The sequence below is a fragment of the Sphaeramia orbicularis genome, chromosome 21, assembly GCF_902148855.1.
Source record: "Sphaeramia orbicularis chromosome 21, fSphaOr1.1, whole genome shotgun sequence".
Lineage (NCBI taxonomy): Eukaryota > Metazoa > Chordata > Actinopteri > Kurtiformes > Apogonidae > Sphaeramia > Sphaeramia orbicularis.
Genome location: NC_043977.1, coordinates 1,668,020 through 1,692,970, shown reverse-complemented (window position 1 = coordinate 1,692,970; position 24,951 = coordinate 1,668,020). Strand labels below are relative to the sequence as shown.

Sequence of the window (24,951 nt, the reverse complement as noted above, 5' to 3'; positions counted from 1 at the left end):
TTGTTTTAATACATGTAAATATTCTTTATTAAACATTAAAAAGTCAAAAAAAAAAAGGAAAATCTCATGTAAAGTTAGGGCAAAAAACTGTATTTTAATCATGGAAAATTACTGTATTTTTATGAGATGGTTATTTTCCGTTATTTAACAGTATTTTTTCAGCACCCCTGCTGCTGGAATAATACTTTTTTTTTTTTAACTTTTTTTTTTTTTTTTTTTTTTTTTAAACAGTGCAATCTGTAGCGTGTAATGAATTCCCTGTCCTCCAGTGTTTGCAGAATCTCCCTCCTGCCTCTTCCATTTGGTCCTCTGCTTAAGGAACTCCTCTTCCCCTTAAAAGTCCTCTTCCTGCTCTGAACAGATCTGACCTTAGGAGCTCTCTTAAAGGCTAAGGTTCTTTAGGAATAGCTTTGATCTTTATTGGGATCTACTCTTAATTTTTAGGGGAAATTCTAAGAAAACATCATGATTCTAAGAATTTTCTTATTATTTGGGCACTAGGAGCAACTCTGCACTAAGAATCTGTAGGACTACAGGCCCTGGTCTGTCAGTATCTGATGATCTGCAGTTCTGAAGAAGTTCAACAGGAACATGAGAAAATAAAAAGACCATAATTCAGCATCTGTGAATGAATGAATGAATGAATGAATGAATTAAATCTTTATTTCGAACATGTAGACAGTGAAAAAAAAAACAAAAATGAACCAACAAAATATAAATACTGGCACATAAATAATTGATAAGCAAACAAACCACAATAAATAAGTAAATAAATAAATAAATGTAATAATAAATAATGAATAATAATATTAATAAAAATAAGATAAATAAAACAAATGAAATGGAATTATACATGCTCGAAAAGGAGTAGGAAGAAGTAAAAGCTTATATACTCCTACCCCCAATATCTATTCCTTATGATCACTATATAGCAATTATTATTTTGTATGAATATTAAAATAATAATAATAGTATAACAATAGCACACATCCTTTTTCCTATATACGCTAATATGATAATACCCATTTACAACTTATCCTACCAGATATTAATAAAAACTAAAAAAACAAACAAAAAAGCACATACGTGTATAATATAAATACATATAATATTGTATATTGTCCTCTATAGTAATATAGTAATAATATATTCATATATTCATATTTAAACTAGATATTATCAGCACATATGTGTCAATGCCCCACTATGAAAAACCACCAGATCCCCCCCTTCAGGTCCTTTTTTCTCTGTATTTAGTAAAAATCATTTGTTTGTATTTGTTTTTAAACTGTTGGATGTTTGGACATTGTTTCAGCTCCACACTCAGTCTGTTCCATAGTCTAACACCATTATTGGATAAACAGAATCTTCTCTTTGTGGTTCGACATCTTTGTATCTTAAAATGTGTCATTTCTCTTCATTTATCCCCTCTTTCTCTTTCCTGAAACATTTTCTGTAAATGCTTTGGTAATAGATTCTTTCTGGCTTTGTACAGAAATTGTGCTGTTTGGAATTCAACCATATTAAATTTTATTATTTTAGACTTTACAAAAAGTGGATTGTGGATTATCCTGATAGCTCTTTTTTGCAGGATGAAAAGTGGATCTGGTGAGCTTTTGTATGTACTGCCCCACACCTCTGTGCAGTAATTTAGGGTAAAACCAGTAAGATTAATATGAAACTGAACAGAATGGACCATCAGTTAAAGCTCTCAGGATACAAGGAAGTAAAAAAAAAAGACGAACATTTCATTGTTGTGTTTTCAGTTGTCGTCCTTTTTCACGACATAAAAACTCTGGATGTGTTGATACTTTCGATGCTGTTTCTGGGACATGATAATGGAGACTCCTTTCAGGTCGCAGCTGCCAGTGCATACAAAGTTCATAGAAGTTGCGCAACAAAAGCTCATGAGGCCTCAAGTGGGAGGGAAAGTACTTCAGCGCTGCAGCCAAAGGGGCGGGGCCTCTCCTGGCTCCGCTGTCCCACCCCTGACCCATGCACTGCAGATAAAAGCCTTCAAACCAACAGCAGCGTCTCTAAAACAGGCTGTTCTTCATCCACTCCGGTCTTCTCTGTTCCTTTGAGTTGTGGTTCTGTGCAGGACGTGGTCATGGCTGCAGAAGTGAAGCAGACCTGCTACGAGGGCAGCTGCGTCCAGAGCTTCCAGTTCTACTTGGAACATTCAGGAGAACACCAGGCCATTGTGCAGTTCGCTCATGACATCCTGCCCGGAGAATTAAAAAGGTAAATAAGGACATCTGAGTCCTTTTATGTGTTAAACAGGTGTGTATGTGTCTGTGCAGCTCGAAGAAACTGAACAAGTGACCGAATAATGAGTCAGAAGAAGAAACTTTTCACATGCTTTTTCAAAACTGACGACAGAGCTGATATAATGACTGCGCAGGAGAAAAAATACATAAATAAGATACTTCTTTGTCTGTAGGAGGTATGTTTATGTCTTTGTGCAGCTCAAAAAATGATTATTGATCTAATAATGAGTATTACGTCTATGATAAGCTTTTCCATCTGAGTCAGAACGGTACCAGAGCTGATATACTGACTGTGTAGAAGAAAAAATACATAAAATGATCCCTTCTTTGTCTGTAAACAGGTGTGTGTATGTGTCTGTGCAGCTCAAAAAAAACAGAACCACTGACCGAATAATGAGTCAGAAGAAGAAACTTTTCAAATGCATTTTCAAAACTGACGACAGAGCTGATATAATGACTGCGCAGGAGAAAAAATACATGAATAAGACACTTCTTTGTCTGTAAACAGGTATGTTTATGTGTCTTTGCAGCTCAAATAAACGACTATTGGTCTAATGAGTATGAAGTCTATAATAAGCTTTTCCATCGGAGTCAGAACCGGTACCAGAGCTGATATAATGACTCTACTGGATAAATGATTCTATTTGTCCTTCTGTTCATTTCCTACATCCACTAATGACCTGACCTGAACTGGACTGGACTGGGTGGGTTTTATGAATGGCTCCATGTCCTCGTAGTCCGTCCTCCTCAGTGTGTCAGATGTAATATGAGGTCACTGTGGCTGAAGTCCAGGAGCTTCAGTTTTAAACAGCAGCTGAAATGAACTTATGCACTGATGTGATCTGTGCTCATGGTGTGATTCGTCTACTTCAGACTGAAGTCAGATTAAAGTGAACACAGAAAATATGAGGATGTTTCTAAGAAAACTGGTCCTAAAAACAGGACAGAGGGTTAAACATCCAAACAGATGTAGACGACTTATGGAGCAGGTTTGAGTCGATTTGAAAAAGAAATATTTACTGAGGAAAAAAAGAAACTATTTCTCAGATAAAACACTTTTTATTTTTAAACTTTATTTATAGAACTTTTCAACATTTATAGAAGTTTTCATTTCACAAGTTTCACATTTATAATTTCAAGCTTTGTATTCATAATACAAAGACTGACACTGGACATGCTGAACAGACAGAACCCAGGGGAAAAAAACCCACAAAAACAAAAAGGCAATACAAACAAGACACACAAAGACAGTCAAGACAGTGCATTCTGGTACCATTAAAGGAGGAAAGAACATAAATAAATAAATAAATGAAACAGGCCAATAACAATACAAACACCTAAAATGTTTTTAAAGTTCCAGGCCAGGCAACATATTCACACAGTGTAACAGAGGCTCCCATATTTAGTCAAATTTATTGATAGAGTTATTTAGGGTGCACCTAATTTTTTCTAACTTTATATTAAGCATGATGTCTCTAGATAAAACACATTTTTATATTATTTTACATTATATTTAATACACAAATCTGTATGTAACACGATCAAAAGGACACGAAAATTACACACTATTATTTTTTCTAATATCTCTTTATTCTCTCACAGGTGCATTTTTGGAATTGAACTAATGATTCAGAGCAGAGTGTTTGACAAAAATGACCGCTGTTGAAAAATCACTGTTGATTTATATGCGTTTAAATGTTCCGGTTCTGTATGTAACACCAGTGGACACTATGGGTTCCACACCAAACCTGGAATGAGACTGAGACTGATGCCAAACCCACATGTGTGGATCAGAAAAACCACTAGGATCCACACAGTGAACACAGTGTCTGTATTTAGAGTCTATAGAAGAGCATTTACACATGTTTACACATCTAATGCACTGACACCTAGGCAGATTTAATGTCCATATTTGGGTCCTATTTTTGGACCCAGTATTTGATTATAAATTCATTAATTATGGGATGGATCAGAGCAAGAATATAATTTTTGCACATTTGTCTGAGGTCATCATTAGGTCCATCCTGGGGGTAAATCTGTCTACATTTACCTTTGATTATTGGGTCTAAACAGATGGAACACTGACAGATACTAAATAAACCCAGTTTCACAGAAGCACCCAGATACAAGAGCAGAAACTGTGTTTCAGTGGAAGAGAACCAAGAAGCATCAGAAAACAGATCTGAAGCATCTACACTTTCAGACATTTTTAATTCTAATTCTCTGTTTATATAAATATTTATATAAAATACCAAATTTCTCATTTTCTTTTATATTTCATTTTAAATTTCACTTGTGTTTTTTTTTCTACCTGTCTTTTTCTTTGCACTTGTGTGTTGTATGTTTCTGCTGTTAACTGTGAAATATTCTCATGATGGGATCAATAAAGTCTTATCTTATAAAACACTACAATGTTTCCAAAAAAACCCCAAACTGGTATTATTGCCATACAGTCGCCTTCATATTGACACCAGGAGTTCAGAGTCCACATATTTATGGTTCAACTGTTGTGTTTGTTGTGTTGATGCAGAATTGGAGCAGGTAAAAGCAGCCTGGATGTACTGGGAGTGGGCAGTGGAGGAGGTAAATGACAACACACACACACACACACACACACACACACACCTGTAGACTGGATGATGGGGGTTTAGTTTTAGGTTGATGAGACAGTTTTGTCTTTTAATCTGGTTACACTGACAGACAGGTCCAGTCCAGGAACAAACGGACAGTTGGTCCAGTCCAGGTTTTCTCATTGGATTCTGTTTATTATATGTTTATTATTATGTTTTTTTACTTTGACACATGCTCTTCAAAATAAGTTCTGGGACCATCTGGAATTTAGCCTCAAATTCAATATGGCCGTCAAAATTCCAATATGGCTGCCAAAATACCTCAAATGTTATCTGGAAGAAGCTCATTGGATGAAACTTCCATTTTTTTCATGGTACATAAAGTGAGTATATGACTGTAAAAATAGAAGATAAACAAATTCCTTGATGCTGAAACTTGTCCCTAGAATGGTTTTTATAAATGTTGTAGAACATGAGAAACACCAACAAACGGATCCCGGATGTCGTCATTGGTGGCCATCTTGAATTTATGTCATGAGCTACAGATCTAATTTTGAATCTGATGATATATTTGGATTTCTGACCCCTGAAAACCCAAGGATAGACACCACATTTATATTTGCACGTCCACCAGACCAGGAGACAGAGCTATTTTCCAAACAGCATGGTGGGCCCGGCGGCCATATTGGATTGAACCATCAACGGCGTACTGCTGAGGCATCCGACAAACTATTTGGGTCATGTTTACTGGCTATTATCGTTACAAATTAGTGAGAAAAATTCAGCACTTCATCTAATTGGCTTCTTCCAGTTTTTTGTTTTTTTTCTTTTTTTACTTTGGAGGTATTTTGGCGACCATATTGGAATTTTGACGGCCATGTTGAATTTGAGTCAAAATTCCAGATGAAGAGCATGTGTCAAAGTATCAGAATCCAATGAGAAAACCTGGACTGGAAACAATGGTATTTTTTTTCTGGGCCTGGACCAGTGTGTGAGCTCTGTCTGACGTCCACATGAAGGACTCACACCAAGTTAGAAAAACATGTGACAGTGGAGGTGTCGTAGAGCTGCAGGGAACTCTTCCCAGCTCTGAGCCAATAAAAGCCCATTGAATTCAACCTCCACTGTTTTCTCTGAAGGTCAGATAGACATGTCTGACCTTCTGTTTGTGGTGGATTCATTCACCCAGGATGAGTCACAGACCATGTGTTCATGTACAGCATCTACAGCCACTCAGGGCTCTCCTCGAATACTCATCAGTCTTTAACTCTTTCATGACCCACAGTTGAACTGATGTTCCAAAGGGTTCTAAAGGTACTGTAGTCCAAACCACATGGGTCCAGTCTGTACAGACCCTCAGACAGACAGTGAACTAAAGGACCATCTGAGTTGGAGAATGTGGACTGATCTGGGATCTGCTACGGTGAACCTCCTCAGACCCACACATGGGTTTACTGTCCTCGACTAGACAAGAGGTTCACAGATTTAGACAAAACAAACAAACAACTGTCCACCATAAAGGACATTCCATTAAAAATGTGTAAAAATGCATCTGAATAAACTGCTGCATCATGATGTTTCCAATATCAGTAATTATTTAATTTAAATAAACCTAAACTGGTCCTTTCCTGGGTCTGAGGAGGTTCAATATCTTCTGAATAAAACCATATTTTTAAAAAATTCAAAGTGCATTTAAACTTTAGCCTAATTTTGAGAAATAGAATCAATCTAAAAAAATCTAGATACTTTTTTTTTTCAGAATTCATATATTAAAGGGTTAAATATAAAGCAGCTTTTTTTATTCCTAGCCAACATGTTGGTAAAAGTAAGATATAATTAAAGGCATTTCCAGGGGATATGTCAGAGTCATGTAAAGCCCATCATCCAAATATAGTTTCAGATAATAAACTGCAGTAAAGAAAGTCCTTCTACTGTGTAAGAATGTGAATTTAAGTGGAAATATTTAACCACCAGGATCTGATCATAAAAGTCCAATCATGACAAATCCAAATGGACTATTGGGTCTGATCCAACACCAAAAAACTGATTCAACCAAAGGTTCATTTCCTTATTCCACTGTTACTCAGTAGCTTTACTTATTTAAGGCCTTCATTGTCCGACATGATCAGGGTGTTTCCTCTTCACCCAAATAAAAATTCCAGACTTTTGAAGACTTTCAAAGCCCTGACGATAAAACGATAAAACTGAAGTAGGAACAGTTTGTCCTTGTCTCCCTCTGTTTGTCTCATAATAATGAAGTCAAATGAACCTGAACTAAGTTAACAGCGGTTAGCACTGGCTCCTCCCATCAAGAAGGACCTGGATCTAAGTCCAGACTTAGATCCTTTCATGGATTAAGTGGTTTGGAAAATGAATGAATGAAGTTCAGAGTGTTCTCATATTTGTTGTATTTACAAGTACACACTGAGACTTTAGGGTGTGTCTTTAAAGCAGTGAGGTCATGTGACTGGAGGATGTGAGGTCATGTGACTGGAGGTTGTGAGGTCATGTGACTGGAGGATGTGACTGTTTGTGTGTTGGTTCCAGGGCAGGTGGACGTGCAGATGCTCACCCTCCTGCAGTCGGCCTTCCCTTCTGTTCCTGTTACTGCAGACATCGTGGAGGGCAGCGGTCCACTCACAGACGGATTCAAAGGTTCTCATTTATGTTCTCATGTTTCTGTCTGTTCTCCAAATGTTTTTGATCAAACCTGTTACCATGGTGATGATCAGAATCCCCATCATCTTCATTATACATGTTGAAAGTCCTCTCCACAGTATTGGGCCGTCTGCCTGTTTACACCTGAACTTTAATGACTCCATCTGACCGTAGGGTTCCATATGCACATGTTGCATCATTTGGAGCCAAAACAGCTTCAAGTCTTAAGGTTTCCACAAGGTTTAGGAGCGTTTTCATGGGAATGTTTGACCATTACTGTAGAAGTGCATTTGTGAGGTCCGGACCTGATGGAAGACCTGGTTCATAGTCCCCACTAGAGTTCATCCCAAAGGTGTTTCATGAGGTTTAGGTCTGGATTCTGCAGGTCAGTCCAGTTCCTCCACACCAGACTCACTCATCCATGTCTTTATGGAAGTTACTTTGTTCACTGGTGTCAGTCATGTTGGAACAGGGAAGAACAAACCCAAAACTGTTCCCACAAAGTTTGGAACATGAAACTGTCCAAAGTGTCTGGTTCTGCTGAAGCATTAAAGGTGGAGTATGAGATCTTAGAAAAACGGTTCAAGCAAGCTACAGTTTGAAAATACTCAATTCAAAAGTCCAAACCCCTTTCTTCAGACGTCCCTCCGAAGCCACGCCTCCAGAGTACTGGCACACACAAGGTTTGTTCCCGAGGGTTCATGAGTGCTGTGTAACACGTAGCCCAATGATCTCAAAAAACCACAGTTATGTTTGTTGAATGGATCATTGTTCCAGATTTTTCCATTTTTCTTCCCCAGAAAAGTGACTTTGCTGATTCCTGGACAACGTCTACGTGTGTGCAAAGTACTAAAATCAGTGACTCTTTCACTACTCCATTTAGGCTGCTTACCAGAGGGGGGGTCACGTAATTTAAGTTTAACTCACCAGTTACGTTTTGGATGGACGGACCAAACCAGGAGAAATGGAAGAACTCACCAAAAAAGAAGGTTTGAGGTTTTAAAAAGTTCAAACAACAGCTTGGTTTATTGCTTCAGGCAAAAGTTACAAAAAAAATCTAGCATCACACACACATTTCGTCACAGAGAGAAAAAGAAAAAAGCTGCCAATAAAGAGTTTCCTTTATTACTTTTTCTAGTCTTTAGTGACTCTGGACACTCCCATTATTCAATGACATCATCTGTCGTCTGCTTGTTATTGGTTAATGGTAGTTACTGGGCAGAACATGTCAGTCACTCCATCAGCTAATTCTAAGAAAAGCACATGCTTTTGCATGTGCACAGCTTTAGCTTTGCAACTGCACTGTTAGGCTAGCATGTCTGGACCACAAAAATCCCCTAGTTTGTATTCAGGTTTTTCTGCTGGACTCTCTTTACCACAGCTACCTTCTAAAGCTGTAAAATTAGATCTTTTAGGTCGAATCTGACCTCTGCTCTGAGTTCAGCTCAGACAGGTGTGAGTTCATCTAAACTACACACATGAACCAAACCTGACTGTTCAGTACCTCTAAAAGAAAAATACAAGATACAGTTGGAAAATAGAACTCAGAATATAACTGAAGACTTGCAAAAATAAAAAAAACTCTTCAAGCAAAACAACTTGTAACATTACATTTTTCATCCCCCAGTTTGGTTCATGATGTATGATTTATGATGTTCATCCAACGTGTCTTTAGAGCCAGATTTAAAGTCACACATTCAACTCCCATTTAATACGATTTGTGTCACAGCTGCACAGCAACAATTCGCCGGCGGAGGCTCTGTTCTGTCCCCAGCTCTGACGCCGTCTACGGTCCGGCCCGGCCACAGCTCCGTCTCTTACACAGGCACAGGCTCTGACACCGACTCTGGCCCCGGCTGAGCCTCCTGCTGGTGCATCCATGCATACCTCCTTCAGTCTCCTGTAACCCCCCCACTCTTCCAGAACAGTCCCAGTTCAGACCTATGGGACTAACGTTCCATTTCCTACTGGTTTATGTTGTGACTAAACAGTTTACTGGTGAACCTTCCATCCTAATAGAACTAATATAACCAGGTTCTGGCTTCACTTCCTGTACAAGCGCTTCCTCTGGGAATGCTCGATTCCTGCTCAAAGAGGGGCACGAACAGAGGGGGGAGGGGCCAATGGCAGTTGAGTTTGATAGACATATCACTGTTCAATCATTTCCAGTGGATGCTAAAAATGATTGGATGGTGTTTTTTCAGTCCTGTCTGTTCCACAGGTGACTGATTTTTTTTTAAATTTTTGTGTTAGAGCATTTAATTAATTAGTTGTAATCGGAGTGTGAAGGGGATTTTAAGGAATAGAGTAAAAAATGCTCCAGGAAAACACCTCAGAGCCCACCTTTAACAGTTCCTTTCACTGGGACTAAAGGGTCAAGTCCAACCCCTGAAAAAAGACCAGACCAAGGCTCCTGTAGTCCAACGGCATGTTTAAAGACATTAACTGACATTTGTTTGACCTTTCAAGGTCAAAGGTCATGGTACCAAATTAAAGCCCATATGTGACTTCCTATCTATTATCAATAGAAATTAGATCAATATCTGCAGCTGTTTTAAAGTTATAACTCTTTGAAATGTGTCCCATTATAAACCAACGGAGATTTGGAAGGTTTAAAAAATTCAAAAATCGCTATTTCCCAATTCTTTGAACAAACTGGGTAGACCTCACCCCAAAGATGTTCCACAACAAGTATTAAGTCATTCTAACTGATAGTTTTGGAAAAGGAGATTCTTGAAAAATTGTTTATGGACGTACGACATCTGATCCCAGTCGTCCATCAGACCTTCGCTGTCTTCATGATCTCGCTGTAGCCAAATCCTTTCTGACCAGTGTAACCAGTCCTGTTTTCTTTTCCTCTTGTCTCTTTTCTGTCCACATCACAGCACTGATCGCCAAAACCCCCAACCTTCAGAAGATCCCATTTTCTTTCCATATCATGAAAAGTGAAGAGTATGAGACTCAAGTGAAAGCAAAAGGAGACGCGAAGAAGTTCGACTTCATTCACATGATTCAGGTACATTTGGTTTATACCTGTATAATGATGATGGTTTGGCCCAAATGATTTGGATTTGGAATAAACTAGGGATGCACGATAATTGTTTTTTACAACCGATACCGATAACTTCCTGCTTCTCGTAACCGATACCGATACCAAACCCCAATAGTTCCAATGATTCCAGTTCTTTTCTTCTTATTTCCAGTCAGTGTTAAACTCCGTTAAACGTTCAGCGTTTTTGAATGTCCCTCTTCTTCTGCTGCTGTTGGAACAAAACAGACAAAACAACCACTGGATCTGGGTCTGGGTCTGGGTCTGGATCTGGATCTGAAAACCCTTTGACTGACAAACAGTGGACTGATCCACACCTCTGCTTCTGCTTCTTGTTGTTCTTAGTTTTTATGGCAGTTGCCAAGGCAACAACATGCACTGTGTACTGGTGAAATGCACCAAATCTAAACAATTTACATTTATTATTATGGGCTGTATTTATCAGTGTAAACTTTAATTATCAGAATTATCTGAATGACGTCATTTTTTTTAATATCAGATCAATAATTATCGATGCCAATAGTTCTTGTGCATCCCTAGAATAAACCATTTGTACGATATCAGTGACTCCCAAAGCCTCCTGTGGTTCCCTTTAACCCTGTACTGCACAAACCATATGTGTGTTTTCACCCAGAGGGTTAAAGTTTGTGTCCTTCCTTTGTAACTTGTTTGTTAAACAGATGATCTACTATGTGGAGGACCTTGCTGGATCCATTAAGTTCTTCCACAGCCTTTTGAAGGCCAACGGCAGGTTGATGATCATCGTCGAAGCAGGTGAATTTGTAATATTTGGTTGTTTAAATCTAAAATGTTCCATGATGGTTTTGTGATGTTTTCTAAAGAACACTTCTGTGCAGGAAGTCGTTAGAAGGCCAAGCGTTTTGTCTTTGTGTTTCCTGTCTGTGATCTTTCTTATGGATGGGAATCGAGAACCGGTTCTTTTTGAGAACCAGATCCCAGTAGCTCGATTCCTTGGAATCGTTTGCCTGCCTGCTTAACGATTCCGCCTTCGTTGCGCATGCGCGATGATGTCACATGTACGCTGCATTGTTTTGGTCAGAATGAAGACAACATGGTGTTGAGGCAGAAACGGTCTAAACAGACCACACCAGGTCTAAACAGACCACACCAGGTCTAAACAGACCACACCAGGTCCAAACAGACCACACCAGGTCTAAACAGACCACACCAGGTCCAAACAGACCACACCAGGTCTAAACAGACCACACCAGGTCCAAACAGACCACACCAGGTCTAAACAGACCACACCAGGTCTAAACAGACCACACCAGGTCCAAATAGACCACACCAGGTCTAAACAGACCACACCAGGTCCAAATAGACCACACCAGGTCTAAACAGACCACACCAGGTCCAAACAGACCACACCAGGTCTAAACAGACCACACCAGGTCCAAATAGACCACACCAGGTCTAAACAGACCACACCAGGTCCAAACAGACCACACCAGGTCCAAACAGACCACACCAGGTCTAAACAGACCACACCAGGTCCAAACAGACCACACCAGGTCTAAACAGACCACACCAGGTCCAAACAGACCACACCAGGTCTAAACAGACCACACCAGGTCCAAATAGACCACACCAGGTCCAAACAGACCACACCAGGTCTAAACAGACCACACCAGGTCCAAACAGACCACACCAGGTCCAAACAGACCACACCAGGTCTAAACAGACCACACCAGGTCTAAACAGACCACACCAGGTCCAAATAGACCACACCAGGTCCAAACAGACCACACCAGGTCCAAATAGACCACACCAGGTCTAAACAGACCACACCAGGTCCAAATAGACCACACCAGGTCTAAACAGACCACACCAGGTCTAAACAGACCACACCAGGTCCAAATAGACCACACCAGGTCTAAACAGACCACACCAGGTCTAAACAGACCACACCAGGTCCAAACAGACCACACCAGGTCCAAACAGACCACACCAGGTCCAGCTGAACTCTGTCAAAGCTTCCATTTCTTCTAAAGGTGGAATCCCTCCAGTCTGTTCAAACATTTGTCCACAGTATGTGATTCATTTACAGGAATGTCACATATTTGATTCTCTACTCAGCGGTGCTTGTGAATGTAGCGGCAGAGTGAACACCAGGCCGTCATCTGGGCCCAGTTCTGGTTCCGGTGCGGTCAACAAACGTTGTGTCCCCTCAAATACAAGTTTCTGAAGGTAGAGGAAAGGAAATGAGGTGCACAACAACAGGAGACAAGCCAAGCTGAGTCGAACTGGTTTCACGTAGTGGAAATGCAGCAATAGAGGAATTAGTAGAGTCTGTAGTTTCACTTTCACTACTATTATTAGTTCATACTGTATATGCTCTGTTTTCTGTGCAGATGGAAGTATAACAGACAGTTAATGCAAACACACCCGTTTGTACTCTTTTATTCCTTCACCCAATGAGAATTGATAAGGAATCGGATCGATAAGCAAAATCGATAATGGAATCGGAATCGTTAAATTCTGATCGATTCCCATCCCTAATCTTTCTATTTCCTGTTGTGGTCTTCTCCAGCCAACGGAGGCTGGGACATCCTGTGGAAGACGTACGCCAAAGAGCTGTGCACCGGCGCCATCACAGATTACCGCTCATCAGCACAGGTTGTGGAGTGTGTGAAGAGTCTGGGCCTAAAATACGAGGAACACGTCATCTCCCACAGCTTCGACATCTCTGAATGTTTCAGTCCCAGCAGCGACACCGGAGCTCGGCTGCTGAACTTCATGACGGCGCAGGAGAACTTCCAACAGTCGTTCAGCCCAGAGGTTAGAGCAGGAATATTAGAGCTCCTGAAGAACAAGTGCAGCGTTCAAAAAGATGACAAGATTCTGTTCAACGGCAGCCTGGTCGCTATACTCATTCATGCCTGAGCAAGTGTCTGGAAAATATGAGCATGAATTCAATGTTTTCTTCTTTCATTCAATCAAAAGCACAGTTTTACAGATGTATTGAACACGGCAGTAACAGTAAACCACAAAAACCACAATTAATTTCGGTTAATGGATTACCGTGTCAGAAATCTTTATAATTGATACACCAGGTACTCTTTTCGCGTTGCCCCGACTTAAACTGCGTGTCCGTGCGAAACACATGACTGTCGGTGTTCCTCCACCTTACTCCAGTTCTACGTAAAATGGAGTCCGGCTCAAATCCGGGCTGCTCCAAAGGGGGGTCGCTTTATTCAAATGTTTAACTCACCAGTTATGTTTCAGATGGAATCAAAACAGGAGAAATGAAGAATTCACCAAAAAAGAAGGGTTGAGGTTTAAAAAGTTAAAACAAAGCTTGATTTATTGCTTCAGGCAAAAATAGAAAAAGTTACAAAAAAGAAAGAAGTCAGTTATCAATTAGTATCTCACAAACACATTATTTGTCTCTACCCAGGAAAATCTTCTTCATTATGTTTTATAGTCTTCAGTCACTCTTTGAAGACTTCCCATCGTTTAGTTATTCCCATATTTGGCTACATAAATTCAGCATTCACATATGATTGGTTGAACAATTGTTGCTGGGTAAAAAACGTCACAGACATACGTCAATAACTCCACGTGAGCTAACTCTAAGAAAAACCACATTTGAACGTTCACCTGAGTTAATCACACTTTGGTTTGACATTTGCACCAATAATTCATCTCACACTGCATAGTTTAACCACAAAGAGTTTCAGGAAGTACACTCTTGCACAACTAGGCTAGCATTTCTTGACCACAGAACGTCCCTTTTAAGTTCATAACCCAGATTAACTCAGCTCGCCTTAACCACAGTTTTACCAAATCTACAAAACAGACACTTTTACTTAGAATCGGACCTTTTCTCCAAGTTCAGCACACACAGGTGTTAGTTTCAACACAACACACGACCCGGACCTTTCACTGTTCAGTACACATGAAATAAAAATACAAAATACAGATGCAAAATATAAATCAGAATTTAACAACTTAGGTTTGCAAAATAAAATCCTTATGATGGTCATGTGACATCTTAGAGCACAGGTGTCAAACATGCGTCCCGGGGGCCAAAACCGGCCCGCCTAAGGTTCCAGTCTGGCCCGCGAGATGAATGTACGAAGTGCAAAATGCAAAAATTACCCTGAAGATATTAACAGTCAAGGGCATCAAACTCAAAAATAACAGCAGAATAACCTAGAAATAATGACTCCAAATTTTCTTCTTGCTTTAATGTGAGAAAAATATATTATGCCTCTAAATAATGACAACACCATTTTTTTTTTCTTTGATTTATTGCAAAGAACATTCAATTCTGATCTCCTTTAACAATAAAATGTCAATAACCTGAACAAATATGAACAACCTGGAATGTCTAAAGAAAAATAAGTGCAATTTTAACAATATTCTGCCTGTTTTGTGCCTTGGTAGATCTGTGCACATGTAGAAATCATAAATTGAGGCATAATATTAATAAAATTGTATTCATTTTTCTTCATAAATTTCAGTTTTTTCCAGTTATTCACATCTTTTTGTTTTGGATAGAAATAGTTTCATCATTTAATGTTATTTTTTGCACTAAAATTTTGGAGTTGTCATTATTTATAGGCTATTCTGCTATTATTTTACTGGTCCGGCCCACTGCAGATCAAACTGGGCTGAATGTGGAACCTGGAAGAAAATGAGTTTGAGAGCCGTGTCTTAGAGCAAGACCAGCGTGTTTCAGATGCAAAGCTTACGTCACAGATATGTGATACATGTATGTCTTTAAACCATTTAACAGAGCAGTTCACTGTAAGTTTAATACAATAAAATCAGTTCCTATCAGATTCAAATTAATCACAGATGGTTCCTGACTTACTAAACTTACCCAAACCCTGAGTCCACAGAACGTTTAATGGATTTTATGGACCTTTTTTCAAACGTGTGCAGCTATGGCCTTACCTTCAACACTGCAGAGATGAATATGAAGCACTTTATATTTTAGCGACCAAAATACTGAAATGATACAAAGGAGATTTTCAGTAATAAATGACCAAAATTTTTTTTTATTTTTTTTTTTTACAAAATGACATATTTCCAAGTCTAATCCCATGACACATTTATTTGGCTTCCATCTCCCAAAAGTACACTCACACATTTGGGTTCAGAACTTTCATCACAGAGTTTGACAAACACCAGATCAGTTCAGTAGAACAGACAGGAGCAGGTTAGACCCAGTCCCAGTCCTAGTCCTGGTCCCGGTCCTAGTCCTTGTCCTGGTCCCGGTCCCAGTCCTAGTCCCGGTCCCAGTCCCGGTCCCAGTCCCAGTTCTAGTCCTGGTCCCAGTCCTAGTCCCGGTCCCAGTCCTAGTCCCGGTCCCAGTCCTAGTCCCGGTCCCGGTCCTAGTCCTGGTCCCAGTCCCAGTCCTAGTCCTAGTCCTGGTCCCGGTCCCAGTCCTAGTCCTGGTCCCAGTCCCGGTCCCGGTCCTAGTCCCGGTCCTAGTCCCGGTCCTAGTCCTGGTCCCAGTCCCAGTCCTAGTCCTGGTCCCGGTCCCAGTCCTAGTCCTGGTCCCAGTCCCGGTCCCGGTCCTAGTCCCGGTCCCAGTCCCAGTCCCAGTCCCAGTCCTGCATGGACATGTGCATCGCTCTGAGCCTCCTCAGGTTCAAATAAAGCTGAATTCACTTGTTTCTGAGCCTTGGTTTTTATTTCTGTTTTTCTACTTCTGTACTCCACGGTGACAAACAGATCTGTGGGTGAATCTGATTCATTCTGTCTGTTATTATGAAACAGAACTAGTTTAGAGTCACATTAACCCAGAAAGACCCAGGTTGACTTTTGTGTCGGTTCCCAAATTAATTTTTCTCTATCCAACTATTCCCAAATGATTTATCACAGTTTTATTCTAATATTATCCTCTGTATTTCGTATTTTTTCAGTGAAAATCACATATTTTCCTATATTTAATTCACTGATCCTGTAGATGTTCATTAAAGCTCAGATTACAGTTGATGGTTCTTCTGTCAGAAACAGATCCAACTGAATAAACAGTGTCTGTTTCAGTCCAGTCTGTCCTGAACTGAACATAAACCCAGTGTGTCCATCCACTGGCACTGATCCAACTGCATGGGTTTATTTTATTTTTTTTTTTTCAATTTTGTTCAGTTTGTGGCTTATTTTCTCTGTGTCACTTATTATTTTGTTGGTTTATTCTTCATTTTTGTTAATTTTATTGAACACTTTGGTTGTTTTTGTTCATTTTGTTGCTTATTTTATCCTTTTTGATGTAGTTTTTTCTTTTTATTTAGGATTTTGTGAAGTTTTTATTCATTTTTGTTCACTTTTTAAAATTATTCAATATACATAAACCCAGTGTGTCCATCCACTGGCATTGATCCAACTCCTGGTGAATCAATGTTGAAGAAGATGATGGTGTTTCCATGGTAACTACGGAGCCTCTGAATGTCCAAATATGGTCATAACTGATGACCATGAAAAGATGAAGAACTGACCCTGGACTAATGAATGAGTGAAGGAGAAGTTTCCATGTGAATCCAGCTCCGCCAAAGGTACTGCACACAATTATTATTATTACCTGTTGTGATCACTTTGTGTGCGTGTTTGTTTGTTTGTTTGTTTGTTAGCAAGATAATTCAAAAGTTATGGACAGATTTTCACAAAATTTTCAGTAAATGTTGGTACTGGCACAAGGAAGAAATGAGTACATTTTGGTGGTGATCGGGGGGGGGGGGGGGGGGGGGGGTTGTCGGATTGTTGTGTTCTTGACACTTTTTTGACCGTGTTGAGGAGACAGGAGCCGACTAATCAGACAGACTACCTTTTCTGTCGATAATCGTCAGTCGTGTTGGTGAGTCTTCACTTTTACAAACCCTGGAGAAAATAGTCAGTTCCCTGATAAAAGGTTAATTTACAACAAAAACATCAGCTGTTCTCAGGTACAGATTCAAACTGAGTGGAATCCGTTCATAACTGACTCCAAACATGCAGAACAGGCTCAGTCTCTGTTTTTGCCTTCATTTCTGCAACTTTGAACTTCATTTGAAGCATCAGCCTTATTGACCGACCAAAAGTACAGAAACAATATGAAGCAGATTGGTATTTATTTATTTATTTATTTATTTATTTATTTTTCGGGACAGTGCATATTAATGAACACCTCCAACAGTGTCAGCTGTACATCTGTCAGATTGTAGCAGCAGTGCTCATTTCCATCTGTAGTCCCTGGGCAGGTGATTAGGAAGACAGCTGACAAAAAGACAAAACATCCTAAAAACCCACAGAACAACAACAGTGAGAACGATCTACTGATGGAACCAGGTTTGGTTTTCCTTCATCCAGTGTTTCAGTTGTGATTTGAAGGAGGCAGATGACTGGGAGTCTGTTTACTGGTAAACTGTTCCAGTGTTCAGTTCCAGTGACTGACAGTGTGGTTTGTCCAACAGTAGTGCACCTGCGTGGCCCCTCCCACTCTCCTCCAGTGGTGGCCCCTCCCACTGACAGAGCAGTGGCCCCTCCCACTGAAAGACCAGGATTTGATCAAATCTGTCAAAGGAGGAGGGGCCAGTGCAGGCAAGACTTGACATATCAGGCAAGCATTTTTAAAATTCACAAAATTATTAAAATTAATAACCTTATATTGCTCTAAAACAATGCAATGGTGGAAATTAAATGTTTTTTTTTGTCAAATATTTTTTATGGCCTTTGAAAAAAGTGATTCTGTGGGTTTGAGTGTTGTGCCAGCAGCAGGTGACCAGGAAGTTCTACAGGATTCAATGGGAAAGAAAACCATAGAGCACAGGTGTCAAACATGTGGCCCGGGGGCCAAATCCGGCCCACCAAAGGGTCCAGTCTGGCCCCTGGGATGAATTTGTGAAAAACTGCAAAAATTACACTGAAGAAATTAACAATCAGTGGTGTCAAAATCATTTTATTTCAGGTTCCACATACACACACATACAGTCCAATTAGATTTTAAGTGGATCAGAACCAGTCAAATATAATAATAACCTATAAATAATGACAACCCCAAATTTTCTTTGTTTTTTGGTGTAAAAAAAAGTAAAATTACATGAAAATGTTTCCATTACCAAACTATACTTTTACAAAAAATGTGAATAACCTGAACAAATATGAACAAACGGAAATGTCTGAAGAAAAGTAAATGCAGTTTTTCCAATATTCTGTCTGTTATTAAATGTTTTGTGTGATTGTAACGCACATGTGTAAATGATAAACTGGTAAACTGAGGCAGAATATTGTTAAAATTGCACTTGTTTTTCTTAAGACAATTCAAGTTGTTCATGTTATTCAGATTTTTAAGGAAACTTTATAGACGTAAACCTGATCATAATATAATTTGACCATTTTTACTGTTATTATTGTACTGGTTCGGCCCACTGCAGATCAAACTGGGCTGAATGTGGAACTGAACTAACAGGAGTTTGACAGACCTGCCACAGAGTGAAAAACATCTGAGCAGCATGAAGGGTCAAAAAGGGTCTGACTTCTTTAAAACTGTGCACATTAAAATGGACTGTCTTCTTCAGTCACTTTATGTGTTGTTTAAATGTTAGTGTTGGGTCTAAGGTTTGGCAACTTTTTTTTTTTCTTTCAAAAAAAAGAAACTTATTCCCAGTCAAATCCCATTCCACATATTCATTTGGTTCATATCTGACTAAAAGTACGCTCACATTTTGGCCCAGACTTTTCACCACAGTTTCAGCTGATACGCAGACAGGGTTGGACACTAACGGACAGTGTTGTGTTGTTTGGACGGTTGGTTTGTGCTTCTGTGGTCTATTCATGGTAACAGACAGAGCTGGTGCGATGACAGCTGCTATAAAATGTGTGATGGTGTTTAAAAGACAGGAACTGTGCACCATGTGTGGACATTTTAGATTCTGGTGAAAGTTAATTTTAGCTTCGGTAAGAGCTGCTGGAATATGTGGAAGAGTTAAAGTCCAGCTGTTGTGTAACAAAAGGACAGACAGATGGACGAACCAGGACAGGAAGTCAACTGTGACCTGAAGGAAGGGTATCGACTGTACAAACAACTGAGCCCACAACAGAGTCTGAGCCAGAGTCCACACCAGGGGCATCAGTGCAACTTACACCCATCATTTAGCAGATAGGCAACTTTTTAGATTATTATTATTATTATTATTATTATTATTATTATTATTATTATTAATAAGCACATTTTTTAGTCTGGTTTCAGTAGAAGTGTGTTCTAGTGCATGACTGCCCCCTGCTGGTGAGAGTCTATAATAATAATAATAATAATGACGATAATAATGATGATGATAATAATAATAATGATAATGATAGTAATGATAATAATAAAAATAATAATAATGATAATAATGATGATGATGATGATAATAATAATGATAATAATAATAATGACAATAAAATAATAATAATGATGATGAAAATGATAATGATGATAATAATGATAACAATAATAATGACGATAATAATAATAATAACAGTAACAATAATAATAATAATAATAATAATAATACATTGAACCACTTCAGCCCATGTTTGGGAAACTGAACCTTTAATGTATTGATTTGTCTGTAATAAGACCTGAAAATGAATAAACTTCAAACACGAAAGTAAATGAATGGAGACATACGATACAGATTAGTTTCATTTCATCGTGTTTTAGTTCATAACAGTCGTCTGGAACAAGTTTAACCAAATATGTTTGTATATTTGCTCATCGCACAGGAACATGTGATGTTCAAAGGTTCATGAAGACGAAAAAACCTAAGTTTGACCAACGATCCTGGAGCCACGTCTGCATGTGCAGGTGCTCGATTACAGTGTAAGGAAGACTTCCACTCTGTAGTTGTCAGAAAACACCTCCACATAAAAACAGTTCCTGACGCTGTCCTCTAGATGGAGCCAATACTTCAGTCATTTCAGAACAAACTAACCTATGAGGACACTTTAAATTCAGGGACAAACAGAAGACGAGAATTTTATTTAGTTCTAAATGTCAATGAAATAAACACGTCTGTTTTTGTCTTTAGGGTTAATTGTGTTCAAATTACCACCAGAAACACGTTCAAAAGGCTTCAGAGTTAGTTTTGAACCCAAAGTTGAAATATTTTTTAATTATTATAGTTGTTTTAAATGTTCTGCTTCTACATCTCTGGAATATTTGTCATGTTCTGACCATAAATGATCATTTTAAGATGACCGTCTGGTTTCTTCAACTCAGGAAGATAATGAAAAAGAAATATTGAGTCAGCATTTTCATCCTGATAGATTATGATTATTATTGTTAATATTCTTATAATGGTAACAGTAAAAGGAAGTCCATCAGAACGTGTATTCAGTGGTGTTAAAGACAATAAAAGGAAATAAAACAATAAAAAAAGCAGTTAAAGTCTAAAGCATTTCAAACAAGAACAATTATATAAAAAAAGAATAAATAATTAAATGAAAAATAATTGAATATCCTCAAGATAGAAGTGATGCAGAACTAAAACATATCCAATGTTTTTGTCCATGTTCATAAACTCATTAATATAATCATCTTATATTTGGTGAATTTTGCACAAAGACGGAATGACTGCTGTTTGTAAAGTGACTGTTTTTAACCTCATGGTAAAACATCATATAAAAAGTCAGCGTATCTGTTCGAGGGTCCATCTGTGGAATAATCTGGAGCAAAACTTTAAAATGTGTTCTTCAATTTGTGCATTTAAAGGGAAAATATAGAACATTATCTGAAGAAGTGAATATCTGGTTATAACATAGAAGAATGAATAAAATATTATTGTAATTAATTATCATGATTAGGAAATATTATCACATTTATTAATGATTGTATTTGTAGTAAATATTTAAAGTGCATATAAATATTATAGTTTATATTAAAAAAAAAGGTTTATTATGTAAACCTGATTGTGTGTGAGGTGACTAAAAAAGTGTATGTGAATGGTTTGTACGGATGTTTGGTGTTCTTGTAAAAATATACAGAAAAAAATGTGTGTTATAGCAAAGCAAGCGGAATTAATTTAATTATCAGTTTTTAAAAAGGGGGTGGAGTCTATAAGTTATACTTCTGCAGCTCCTTTTTGAGCGCAGAAAAATTTAGTTTGACCATGTTGTATGGTTCTGTTATCTGATGATTCTATGTGTTCAAAATAAAAATAAACTAAAAAAATTTAAAAAAAAAAAAAAAAAAAAACAATAAAACTACACTGACTAAAAAAAATAAAAATAAAAATTAAACAACCAAAAAAAGTAAATAAAAATAAACTAAAAAAAAATAAAAATTAAACATAAATAAAACTAAACTAACTAAAAAATTTTTAAAAATACAACTACACTGACAAAAAAAATTAAAATAGAAATAAAACTACATTAACCTAAAAAAGTAAATAAAAATAAACTAAAAAAAAAAAAAAAAAAACATAAATAAAACTAAACTAAAAAAAATTTAAAAAAATAAAACTACACTAACTAAAAAATAAAACTACACTAACTAAAAAAATGTAAATAAAAAAAACTAAACTAACTAAAAAAAAAACAAAAAACAAATAAAACAAAAAAAATAATAAAAAAAAAAACTACACAAAAAAAAACAAAAAAACAAAACAACTATCTAAAAAAATAGAACATAAATAAAAGTAAACTAACTAAAACATAAATAAAACTACACTACCTAAAATGGTGGTTCAGTGACATCACTTTACATTCATCACATGATCATCTTATATTTTTTGCCTCTTTGGTTAAAAAACCTTCTGACATAAAATTAGACACTAACACGTGTTTCTGAGGTTTTGTCTGAAATAAACTCCGGCTCCATGAACACTTGGATGTTCAGTTTCACATTTATTGGCACATTTATAAGTAGAGTCATCCACTGCTACAGAACAAACTGCAACTGATTAACAGTCTTTAATCAGCACATTCAGAAGAACATCGAACATAACGAGTAAAAGAGTAAAAAATTACATTAAAAAAAGGGTTCCATTAGTTTACAAAAATAACCCTACATATGTTGATAATGGACTCTAAGCCCCGCCCCTCTACTTCCTGAACTTCAGGTGGGTTCTTTATTTCCTGTCTTTCATTATTGGACACTGATTAATCCAGGTGTGTCTGATTAATCAGTATCACAACAACAAGTAGCAGACACACCTGGATTAATCAGTGTCCAATAATGAAAGACAGGAAATAAAGAACCCACCTGAAGTTCAGGAAGTAGAGGGGCGGAGCTTAGAGTCCATTCAGGGTTCAGTGATTTTACACAGAAATCATCCACAGTTTATAATCAACGTATTTTCAACAGCAGCTCAAAACCTGTGAACTCCATTCTACACTCAAACTGTTGAAAGGGGTTCAAGGGGTGGGTGTGTTCTGGTACCAGACTGGTGGGTCTGTTCTGGTACCAGACTGGTGGGTGTGTTCTGGTACCGGACCGGTGGGTGTTGGTGTGTTCTGGTACTAGACCAGTTGGTGTTGGTGTGTTCTGGTACTAGACCATTTGGTGTTGGTGTGTTCTGGTACCAGACTGGTGGGTGTGTTCTGGTACCAGACCAGTTGGTGTTGGTGTGTTCTGGTACCAGACCGGTGGGTGTTGGTGTGTTCTGGTACCAGACCAGTTGGTGTTGGTGTGTTCTGGTACTAGACCATTTGGTGTTGGTGTGTTCTGGTACCAGACTGGTGGGTGTGTTCTGGTACCAGACCGGTGGGTGTGTTCTGGTACCGGACCGATGGTACCAGACTGGTGGGTGTGTTCTGGTACCAGACTGGTGGGTGTGTTCTGGTACCAGACCGATGGTACCAGACTGGTGGGTGTGTTCTGGTACCGGACCGGTGGGTGTTGGTGTGTTCTGGTACCAGACCAGTTGGTGTTGGTGTGTTCTGGTACTAGACCATTTGGTGTTGGTGTGTTCTGGTACCAGACTGGTGGGTGTGTTCTGGTACCAGACCGGTGGGTGTGTTCTGGTACCGGACCGGTGGGTGTTGGTGTGTCCTGGTACTAGACCAGTTGGTGTTGGTGTGTTCTGGTACCAGACCGGTGGGTGTTGGTGTGTTCTGGTACTAGACCAGTTGGTGTTGGTGTGTTCTGGTACTAGACCATTGGTGTTGGTGTGTTCTGGTACCAGACTGGTGGGTGTGTTCTGGTACCAGACCGGTGGGTGTGTTCTGGTACCGGACCGGTGGGTGTTGGTGTGTTCTGGTACTAGACCAGTTGGTGTTGGTGTGTTCTGGTACCAGACCGGTGGGTGTTGGTGTGTTCTGGTACTAGACCAGTTGGTGTTGGTGTGTTCTGGTACTAGACCAGTTGGTGTTGGTGTGTTCTGGTACTAGACCATTTGGTGTTGGTGTGTTCTGGTACCAGACTGGTGGGTGTGTTCTGGTACCAGACCAGTTGGTGTTGGTGTGTTCTGGTACCAGACCGGTGGGTGTTGGTGTGTTCTGGTACCAGACCAGTTGGTGTTGGTGTGTTCTGGTACTAGACCAGTTGGTGTTGGTGTGTTCTGGTACTAGACCATTTGGTGTTGGTGTGTTCTGGTACCAGACTGGTGGGTGTGTTCTGGTACCAGACCAGTTGGTGTTGGTGTGTTCTGGTACCAGACTGGTGGGTGTGTTCTGGTACCAGACCAGTTGGTGTTGGTGTGTTCTGGTACCAGACTGGTGGGTGTGTTCTGGTACCAGACTGGTGGGTGTGTTCTGGTACCAGACTGGTGGGTGTGTTCTGGTACCGGACCGGTGGGTGTTGGTGTGTTCTGGTACTAGACCAGTTGGTGTTGGTGTGTTCTGGTACCAGACTGGTGGGTGTGTTCTGGTACCGGACCGGTGGGTGTTGGTGTGTTCTGGTACTAGACCAGTTGGTGTTGGTGTGTTCTGGTACCAGACCGGTGGGTGTTGGTGTGTTCTGGTACCAGACCGGTGGGTGTTGGTGTGTTCTGGTACTAGACCAGTTGGTGTTGGTGTGTTCTGGTACTAGACCATTTGGTGTTGGTGTGTTCTGGTACCAGACTGGTGGGTGTGTTCTGGTACCAGACCAGTTGGTGTTGGTGTGTTCTGGTACCAGACTGGTGGGTGTGTTCTGGTACCAGACCGGTGGGTGTTGGTGTGTTCTGGTACCAGACCAGTTGGTGTTGGTGTGTTCTGGTACTAGACCAGTTGGTGTTGGTGTGTTCTGGTACTAGACCATTTGGTGTTGGTGTGTTCTGGTACCAGACTGGTGGGTGTGTTCTGGTACCAGACCAGTTGGTGTTGGTGTGTTCTGGTACCAGACTGGTGGGTGTGTTCTGGTACCAGACCAGTTGGTGTTGGTGTGTTCTGGTACCAGACTGGTGGGTGTGTTCTGGTACCAGACTGGTGGGTGTGTTCTGGTACCAGACTGGTGGGTGTGTTCTGGTACCGGACCGGTGGGTGTTGGTGTGTT

At 39.3% G+C, this 24,951-nt stretch overlaps 1 protein-coding gene across 2 annotated transcripts; it reads left to right on the top strand.

The window, feature by feature from the left end:
* The first annotated feature begins 2,000 nt into the window (after positions 1-2,000).
* LOC115412973 (histamine N-methyltransferase A-like) lies at positions 2,001-16,417 on the top strand. Of its 2 annotated transcripts, XR_003934409.1 has the most exons (7): positions 2,001-2,244; positions 4,801-4,853; positions 7,388-7,495; positions 10,384-10,514; positions 11,228-11,321; positions 13,099-13,524; positions 15,253-16,417. XR_003934409.1 is itself a non-coding variant. In XM_030125675.1 (6 exons), the coding sequence occupies exons 1-6, from the start codon at positions 2,111-2,113 to the stop codon at positions 13,449-13,451; spliced, it is 873 nt and encodes a 290-aa protein (XP_029981535.1). In that variant the 5' UTR covers positions 2,002-2,110; the 3' UTR covers positions 13,452-14,687. The 2 variants fall into 2 exon arrangements, 1 of the variants encoding a protein (XP_029981535.1); XM_030125675.1 differs by lacking the exon at positions 15,253-16,417 and having other exon boundaries at positions 2,002-2,244; positions 13,099-14,687.
* Positions 16,418-24,951: the final 8,534 nt, after the last annotated feature.

What these genes read in the sequence shown, in the direction of transcription:
- LOC115412973 (XM_030125675.1), top strand. Translation starts at nt 2,111, where the DNA reads ATGGCTGCAGAAGTGAAGCAGACCTGCTACGAGGGCAGCTGCGTCCAG. An exon ending in GGGAGTGGGCAGTGGAGGAG is followed by an intron (nt 4,854 to 7,387) that starts GTAAATGACAAC and finishes TGTTGGTTCCAG; the next exon opens with GGCAGGTGGACGTGCAGATG. An exon ending in ACTTCATTCACATGATTCAG is followed by an intron (nt 10,515 to 11,227) that starts GTACATTTGGTT and finishes TTTGTTAAACAG; the next exon opens with ATGATCTACTATGTGGAGGA.